Source organism: Protopterus annectens, chromosome 1.part1 (assembly GCF_019279795.1).
Source record: "Protopterus annectens isolate FY-2018-M chromosome 1.part1, PAN1.0, whole genome shotgun sequence".
Taxonomy (NCBI): domain Eukaryota; kingdom Metazoa; phylum Chordata; order Ceratodontiformes; family Protopteridae; genus Protopterus; species Protopterus annectens.
In genome coordinates this window covers 944,270,710-944,280,426 of record NC_056726.1, presented here as the reverse complement: position 1 = coordinate 944,280,426, position 9,717 = coordinate 944,270,710, and the positions used below count along the sequence as shown (strand labels likewise).

Here is a 9,717-nt window from a genome sequence, read left to right as displayed (position 1 = left end):
AAATTTTTTGGGGAACATATATATGCATATCTAGTAATTCCAAGACTACTGCAACATGAAGTAAGGAGAAGACTCCAAATTGCCTCAGTCTCAGATATATGTTATTCCTGTCCTTATATATGTTTAAAAATGTCAATTTTCATATACTTGGTCATTAGATGTGTGGTTTTAAGGTTGTACATGTAGACATTACTAGGATAGTTAAGCTGAAGGTAAGCTGTCTAACCAGTACAATTGTTAGCGATCTTTTCAACATGTGGTTAGAGCACAGTGTTCCACACTGCTGCCAATGTCTTTTCACTGCTTCAGCCAGTTGAAATGATGGGCCTGTCTAGTAACCTGTTATCTCGCAGCAGCGGAGTCCAGTGGAGGGTACAAGGATACCACAGAGCATTTTGAGGGCCCCTCAGAGGATGATTTACTTGACTGTCGTAAGATCGAGGTAAAGGCTTTTGAATCTAGGCCTAAAAGCACTAGTTACAATTCTGTCATGGCCTTTGTAGTTTCTTCTCCATCTCCAGGAGTGCTTTCCTCAAGTAAGAGATCACATGCAGCTGTGCATCTTTAGGAACTGAAGAGGCTACCTGTATTTCCTCTCCCAGCTGCTGTTTTTTGAGTTGCATCAGTTTCTTTTTTTTTTTTTTTTTTTTTTTTTTATTAACACACCTTTATTGAATTATCACTTGTGACACATGTAATTTTACATTTATGCAAAAGTAATCAAACTTGATTAACAAATTAACATTAACAAATATTATACTTGACATATATTGTTGTATATCATATAACCTTAGGCAACATTACGTAAATTATTCAATTCCTGCACACTTTTTTTTAAACCAGAAACATCTTTATTAAAGCATCACTTATAACGTAAGCAATCAGGCATTTATAAAAATGAAAACAAACCTCACTAACACAATCCTAGCTTCAAGCATTTTGCATCACACTAACACATTTCCAGTTGCAAACATTATACGTCACTTATAATCTACCCCATCGTTTTCAAACATTGCATAACTCATTTAAGTCCTTCTTTTAAAACTCATTCCTCCCGTGTATGTATTGTTCCCACAATTCCCATTTTTTTTCCTATGTAGTTTGCTCCTTTTCTGAAGGTCTCAATTCCAGTTGTTTTATCTCTGTTACTATATGCACTACTTCTAATATAGTTGGTTTAGATATTAATTTCCATTTTTCTAGTAATTTCATTTTTGGCAGCCATCATAATTAGACACAGCAAAGCCTTACCATGTCTAGGCAGTTTCGATTTCAGAAGAATTTTCTCCCTTGTCACACCAATCCACCCACCCAGCATCTCCGACAGTGCATCCCGCAGGGAATCCTTAAAGTCCACCAACCCACTGCATTCCCAGAAAATAGGTTCCCAATTATTTGTTTATTACCTCTTATACTTCCGACATTTGTTGTCTACGTGAGGAAAAATTCTCTGGAGTATGTTTGGGGTATAAAAATATCTATGTAAACATTTCCAAGCAAAAATTCTAAATCTTCTAGATTTTTTTTTTCATATTTAGGAGACATACCTATATCCTGCCATTGCTTATTTGTTTATTGCTTATCCAAGCTCTCTTCCCAATTGTTTCTAACCTCCTCTGATTGATTTTTATAGTTATCATGCAATGTTTTATATGTTGTACTAATTATGCCTTTTTTAAAGGCAGCTTTTGTTCTAGATTCTACTAAAAACTTTACCAGTGCTTGTCTTTTGTTGATGCCCCCCCCCCCCCATTTATTTCTCTTTGCCTATTCTCTTATATCAGTCCTTGATAGGTAAGGCACTCTCTAACTTGCAGTCCAAATAAATTCTTGGCCTCTTCCCATTCTGTTACTTTTCCCTCTCTAGTTATTTGCTCCCAGTACCTTGGGTTCCTTTGCCAGTTTTCTCCAATAAGGTCAAGCTCCTTCTTTCCTATTGTCTGTATCCCTAATTACAGTCATCCCTATCAGCAGAATTTCATAGGTTCATAGGATGATACTAGGCTATTGGCCCGGAGACCTTTATAAGCCTAGCCAAGAATTCCTCCCATGTTCCCACAGTATCAGCACCTGTTTCCCCTGTCCAGGAGGGACACAGGTGGGATCCCAGGGGTGTATTTTCTGTTTCCCATCCAGTCGTCCAGGTTCCTCTTAGAGGGCTAGAGAGGTACTCTGCTTAACATGGAGAGGGAGTCTATTCCACAGACGGGGGGAGTCTGGGACACGTATCTATCCTGCCAGCAAGTTCTTTTAATGTCATAGACCAGGTTTAGGCCTTATGCAGGTTGCCCAAGTGGATTTTGATTAATGGATATGCAACAACTCCATCAAGTTTGGGTCTGTGATGTCCTTGTTGTATGCCAGACATGGGTCATCTCTGAGCAGTCTGTACTAGACTGAGTAGAGGGACAGGGCTTTTAGCCTGTCTGTATATGATAGGTGTTTGAGACCCTGGGTTTTTCTGGTCATTAACCTCTGTGGTCTCTCCAGCTGCTGCATGTGCTTGGCAAGGTACATGCCGAAGGGAGCATTGTGCTCGGTAATGGGTCTGATAAGGAAAGAGTAAAGGAATGTTACAACCTCCTTGCTCTTAGATTAAATACCCTTACTTATGAGGTGGGCCATGTAGAAAGTCTTCTGTACAACGGAGACAACGTGGTGGTCAAAAGTTAGGTGGCTGTCAACCTGGGTGCCCAAGTCCCTCACGACTGCTTGCATGCTTAGTACATTGTGATTAATGTGATTAGTGGGGACACCAGTTTCCCCAAAGGGGATAATGATACATTTATTGGCATTCAGTTTGAGGCCATGCTGCTGGCACCAGTCAGTTTGGATAATGCCCTCTTGGAGGATGTTCACATCATTAGGGTAATTTAAGGCAGTGCTCAGCTTGCAGTCATCTGCAGACTTGGTCAGCCACAGACCACTGGTTTTAGCTTGAATCTCAGGAAGGTATAACTCAAAAAGTAGAGAACCAAGACCAGTCCTTGGGGTACATTGCTCGTTACAGGTCTACTACTAGAGGTATTTTGACTGAGTGAGTTCAGTCAGTGAGCCAGGTAGCTACCAGTCTGGTAACTATATGGGTTGATGCCACTCTATTATCCCAGAGTGGGGAATAGTGTCGAAGGCTTTGGCTAGGTCAAAGTAGGCGGTGTGCAGAGTCTTCCCCTTGTCCATGGCTTTGGTGACTGTTTTGAAGAAATTAAAAGTTTAATAGGCATGATCTCCCTTTGACAAAACCAAACTGTGTGGGGTCAAGCGTTTGGAGGTTGCCAATTTCCTTGTTTATAAGGTCCATGATAATGTGTTCCATGGCCTTGCAGATCAGGCTAGTTAGACTGATGGGCCTATAATTGCCTGGGTCAGTGCTCCATCTTTGCGTAGAGGGATGACTGTGGCTGTCCTCCATTCGGCTGGGACAAAGCCAGTGCTCAGTCTTTGGTGAAATAGTGTGTCTAATGGAGCTGAGAGCACATGCCTGAGTTTATGTAGGATGCAACCAGTGATGATGTTGGGTCCCATGGAGACTGTATTTTTTGCCTTTAAGAGGGCATTATAGACCGGCTCCCTGGTGATGGGGGGGGGGGGCAAGTGCTGGGGATGTCATGGTTTACTGATGGGGGGGGGGGGACAGGGGAATGAAGTTTTCACTGAACCTGTCTGCCAGCAGGTTGGCTATACCTACGACATTTGTGTATGTGGTGTTCTTGACCACCAGTTCAGAGCAGATTTGGGTGTTACCTTTGAGATTGCTTTCTCCATTCCTATGTTGGCTTAATTTTTAGAATACTTTCTGCTACTGTATGGATATAATAATCTGTATGATTATTGTTATTCTCCTTAAAGGCCTGCATCCAAAATCCCAGTCTCTCTTTGTTTCTTGAGCTTCCCCCCATTTCAACATTATCCCTTTATACTTTGAATTATAGTTTTCTGCATGCGCTATGTATAGGAGCCTTAATTGTGCAGCTCTGAAATACCCCTTCAAATTGGGTAATCCCAATCTGCCCTGTTCTACTGTAAGAATCAGCTTATCCCACTTGACTCTTGCTGTCTTCCCCTCCCAGATAAAGTCCTTCATCTTTTTATTAATTGCTATCCACAACTTCTCGTCTGGTTGATATTTGCCTGACCTGTGTATAAGACTAAAGGGAATAAAAACATTTTGACTGCTTGTATCTTGCTATCCGTATCCATATAACAAAGCTTCCGTTTTCTCAGTTTTTGTATTATCTTTTGTTTTATCTGTTCCCACGTATCCTTAGCTGCCACGCCAGAGTTACATCAGAGTTTCAATTGTATCCTACTCATCATTATCATCATCTTCACCACCACATTGCATTTCTGAGTATGATCCTTGAGAGCAAGGCATTAGGATTTTGAATCTGTGGTGATAAAGTTCAACTAACCTTATGACCATGACATTATTTTGAGAGTCGGCTCATTGGTTACTGCTGAGACTCTTCTGAGCAGCAGTCCTACAATGCCAGCACTCACATCTCCGGTCCTTGTTGCATAGGCGCTGAAATTTTTTAGAACCTATTCAACATTTTACAGGGGATGACCAGACAGCTGGGTTGAGCATACATTGGCAAAAGTAGTTTCTTTGACTTCACTTTCAAAGTTAGGTTCATCTCCAGTACTTTTTGAGTAGGTCTCCAGTAAGTATTCCTTCATCCTACATGGGGATCTTGCCTTTTTCGATAGTCTTATTCCCTTCTTTGAGTGTAGGATTCCCTCAAATACCAGAAGAAAGAACAACTTTTTGTCCATTGGAATCTCCTTGGCTTCTGAGTGTGAGGGTTTAGCTCTTTGTATCTCTGACTTGACAAGGCTGATGAGATACTAATTGTCATCATTACAGGGACCGGTCAGCCTACCTAGTCTGCCTTTTTGCTGCCTGTTAGATGAGCTAAAATTTGTGCCACAATTTTATTTTTATCGTACCTCTTATGAGACTTGCATTTTTGAATTGTTTATTCATTTTATGTTTATAGTTGATCTCATTTCTTTTTGAAGAGGATGCAAAGCTAAGAATTTCAGCTTTTTTGTCACATTTACTGTGTATTATGATTAGAAAGCAAAAACTTAACTTTGATTAGTTTGGGTTGACATGTTGCATAATATTTAAGGGTGATACCTACCTTAATTTTCTCATGTACACTGCATCCAGTATACCATCTGTCTGCTTCCACTGTTAGATTGTTGCAACATTGTAGCCAGACTAGTTACATTTTTTTGCATTTTCTTCTCTAGTGGTTGGCCAATCCTTTAAATGATATGTTTGCAGATACTGTGACAACTGTGATCATGGAAATACAGTCAAACCCCAGAGCGCAAAAAGGTACACAAATTTTCCTTGTTTGAAATTTCTCATTATTAAGTCTGATTTGTTAATGGTAATATGCTTCTTAGTGAGGCAAAATGGAAAGACTGATGCCATATCCTGCGATGACCTTAAATTTTCAAATGGTTGGTAATAAAAGTCAACTGCAGAGTTCTTACCACTTCAGTGAATATGCCCATAGGGTACCCATACCCATAGGGTAATAAAATATCCAATGTTGTTTATTTTCCGTAGGTTCAACCTTCGGTTTGTAGGTCCAACTGCATCTGCTGTAAGCACCTTTTCTGAGGCTTGATTCCAGGGCTCTGACTCCTCCCTAACCCATAATTCTCTCCGCTGCACCTTAGTACCTTAGATCTCATTTACCTCCAGAAGCATACAGATGTGTTTCCAAGGGCTGTCATGATAAGAATTTTTCTTTCATTTTTGTGATTTCTCTTGTACTCCTTTTCTGTCCAGTTTATCTTAATTTTAATAGTTAGCGTGACACCAGTTAAAAAATAATCTGATAGTCAAGTGTTAAGAGTTAAATATAGATAGCCATTTTGGCTTCCTTTTCTCTCTAGTCAAGTTTTATAAGGTGAGCTATTTTTTTTTTTAATTTGTTCATCTTTTAAAAGTGTGTGTGCGCGCACGAGTGTGTATGTATGTCTATGTATGTATGTATGTTGTTGTGTCTTTCGGCTTATCCCAGTTAGGGGTCGCCACAGCGGAACTCCGGTCCGCTATGTTTGGTAGTGGATTTTTATGTGCCGAGTTACCAGCCGTGATGCACAACCTTCAACGAAGGCACGCCCATTCACGCATGCCTCCACACAGAAGAAGTTCTAGCTGAGAATCAAATGCGACATCGTCTTGCTGTGAGGCGACAACGCTACCGCAGCACCACTACCGTATGTGTGTGTATAGATATATATATATATATATATATATATATATATATATATCTAGATAGATATAGATATATATATAAATATATATATATTGTAAAATAAAGCTTTAGGTAGAGTTCAATATTTCCTTTACTGATAATACTGGTTAAGGTTTCTGTAACTTATCAGTATTTTTTGTCTACTGTTAGCATGTTAATTTAATTTTTTATAATGGCTTATTAGGTGCAAGGTTTTAAAAAGTACACAGTTTGTAGGTGCAAAATTCCCCCACAGGATCCGCACTGTTTGTGTGTGTACTGCATGGGCACTGGCCATTTTGACATTGAATGCGAGTGCGAGGCCTTCACCTCATTTGGCTCCAGTATCATCCAAACCAGAAAGGACAAGTTAATCTTGAAGGTCTGCTACCTCTTAAGAGAGGGTCTGCCCACACTCCTTCATCCATTGCTTCTTCATCCCCAGGCAAGAAACAAAGCAAGTCTAAAAGAAAAGAAAAGGGCAAAGAGAAGGAGGAGTTAAAGAAAGAAGAGTGAAATGTCAAGAAAAAAGTCCTCTTCCTCTCCACAGCCCCATTTTTCACCAGAGTCTGTGAACCCAAGACTACACTGTCCAGTACTCCAAAAGAGGATGTATTCCAGGCCTCCACCTGTGGCGTCTTCGAGGTCTGCCTGGTCATGTAGAAGTCTTACAGAGATGGACGTTGATAGCATAATGAGGAAGTTCTTGAACACAGATTCATCTTGGTGTTATTCTGTTGCTGTCCACCTTGAGCACACCAGGAACAGTTCCTACAACTCCTCCCATGTTATCTCCAGTACTGGCCCACCCTTCGGGTCTTGACCCCACAGATCCAAGCTCCTCCAATACAATTTTGCTGCCATGCAAATAACTTAACCAGCAGAATCTTTCACTCTGTCAGCTCCAGTACATTCAGTTTGAGATGTCTCTCTGAGCCAGAGCATTGACACTGGAACTCGAAGTTTCAGAGACATCTCTTCCTCTTATGACCTTGATTGTCAACAGCTTGTCTGGGGTCAGTCTCTGACCCAAGGCCCAATGGGGTAAGGAAGTCTCCTCCATCCTCAGTTAGTGGGTCGGCTCCTTCTGCACCAGTGTCGGCTTCTGCCTTCTAGGCCTTCAAAAGTGTTTTGGCTGCACCAAAAGAAAAAGCATCATCTTCCTGCTTAGATCCGTCCCAACCTCAGATGAATACTGCTTCTCCTTCAACTCATCCTAATCGGTAGGGACAGACAGTACCAAGAGGCCCGGAGGTCAGATTTGATCCCATCTGAAGTTTTCCTGAGACAGGGCCACAGAAAACATAGGTGAAATGAATGCATTTCATTTGAGTTGTTCACTGGAGATACAGACTTGGAGGAAATTGAAGGTTCCTTTAGACCCCCTTAGGAGACATCACCTTTGGCGATATCCTCAAATTGATGAAACAGTGAGGGAGTTTGCCTGCCAACAATCCTTCAAATTAATCTGTTATTCCTTGAAGCCTTCGGTGCTAGCACTTCTGTATCCTGGGTGGTACCATCTGCTGATCCCCTTATAGTACCTGTGGCTCAGTGACCTTGGAAGGATCGTGACGTGGTGGAATCTTTTCCAATAAAGCCAGATAGAATTTAATTGCCCTCAAGGACAGGACGCATTAGAGCAAAGGTCCACCTGTAGAAACTATGGTTGTAGTGGAGTCCACAAAAAAGGAACTGTCTGAAGAAAATTCTTCTGTCCATCCCACTAATAGGGAATCAATGGCTGTGGACACTTCAGACAATGGACATACACTTCAATGGCATTTGCTGCCAGAGCTGAACCACTTAGCACAAATGATACATTTCCAATAGGATTTGACCAAAGAACTCACCAAATGTCTCTCTCTCCCTGGTAGCTTACCAGCAGATGTTTAAAAAAAGTGGAGACTCCCAGCTGTCTGTCCTCCAATCTATGTCGAATGTGGTCATACATCTGCTCTCTAACTCCAGCTGATGACACATCTAGGGTGGCAGGCACTGGCATAACGATATGCTGGCATGCCTGGAAGCTTTTTTGTGGAAGGCTTCAAGATGTCCTTTGTCAGTTCCTCCTTTGATGGTTCTATGCTTTTTCAATGTAAAGTAAAAGATACACTGACCTTGAGTGAGTGAGGTGGTAAAACCCTCTGTGCTTTGGGAATCCATTTTTCTAGCCCCTCAAGAACTATTTCTAGAAATAAGGAGGGTGACAGGAAAATATGGTTCAGGAAATCAAAGGTCATCACCTCAAAACTCTTGCAGACAGACCTCCCCACCGCACAGGAGGAGGTAATTCCAATAGAATTCACCCCAGAAACAGAGACGGACCTCATAGTTAGGGTTTCCACAGTCCCACTGTCAAGAAACCCTACCTATGCTTCTGAAAGGTTGCCCGACTGCTGTGCCCAGGAAGCAGTTGGGGAGCTTATCCCTACACCAGCTAGACTGGAAAAGCATCACAACATATTCCTGAGTGTTAAAGTTAATAACTGGAGACTACTCCATTCCCTTTTCTTACTCACCAAAGAAAAAGAGAGATTCCCAATGTGCCACTCAGTCAGTAGGGATCCACAGCAGCAAAGGTTACCAAACTGCTAGAAAAAGAGTCATCCAGCAAGTCCCCTGACACCAGTTAGAATCCAGAGTCCAATCCAGGTTCTTTTTAGTACCCAAAAAGTCAGGGGACTTCAGATTAATTTTAGACCCGAGGCATCCCAATCAGTTTGTAAAACAGACAAAATTTCAGATGACCATGCTTCAGTCCATACTGCCTCTTCTGAGAACAGATGATTGGATATGCTGTATGGATCTCCAGGATGCCTATTGTCACATAAAGGTAGAGCTGCAGTCAAGGAGGTTTCTCCATTTCCAGGTGGAAGCCGATCACTTTCAATTCAGAGCACTGCCCTTCGGTCCCGCCACAGCCCCCAGAGTGTTTACAAAGATGATGTTCATCGTGTTATACTGCTGCAGTCATCACACTTGGGTTATCCTGCCGTCAGGCGGTCCCACAGTCGGCCGAATCCCAAAGTCTTGGTCCGGCGTTGGTTGTCGTCGCTTCTTCCCTGACGTCAGTGTGACAGGGGTATAAAAGAGGCAGCCGACGCCATTTTCTTCAGTCTTTCTTGCCGCGCGGTGTCCGAAGCAGAAGCAGTTCACAAGTGCCGGTCGGCCAGCTCCTGAGATTTTCGAATCGAATTTCAGCCCAAAGTCTTCTCTAAAGCTAAGTACCCCGTTGGGGAAACTTTTCTTGCCTCAGTCCGATGTCAGACATAGTTAATAATTGCATTTCTTGTGGGAAGCAAATACCTCATAAGGATTTTCATTCTTATTGTATTCCTTGCCTAGGCCCAGACCATGACGTTTCTGGTTGTCGGTTTTGTGCTAGGTTCAACAAACGTACAATCAAGCATCGGGCAGATTTCGCCCGACATTATTTTGGCAGAAAATTTAACTA

At 41.9% G+C, this 9,717-nt stretch overlaps 1 protein-coding gene across 1 annotated transcript in view; it reads left to right on the top strand.

The window, feature by feature from the left end:
- Positions 1-9,717, top strand: part of CPSF3 (cleavage and polyadenylation specific factor 3) — a 710,232-nt gene that overhangs the window by 459,486 nt on the left and 241,029 nt on the right. Inside the window, exon 15 of the mRNA XM_044079083.1 lies at positions 5,260-5,347. Coding sequence (XP_043935018.1) covers positions 5,260-5,347 — 88 coding nt within the window. The remainder of the gene's footprint in view (positions 1-5,259; positions 5,348-9,717) is intronic.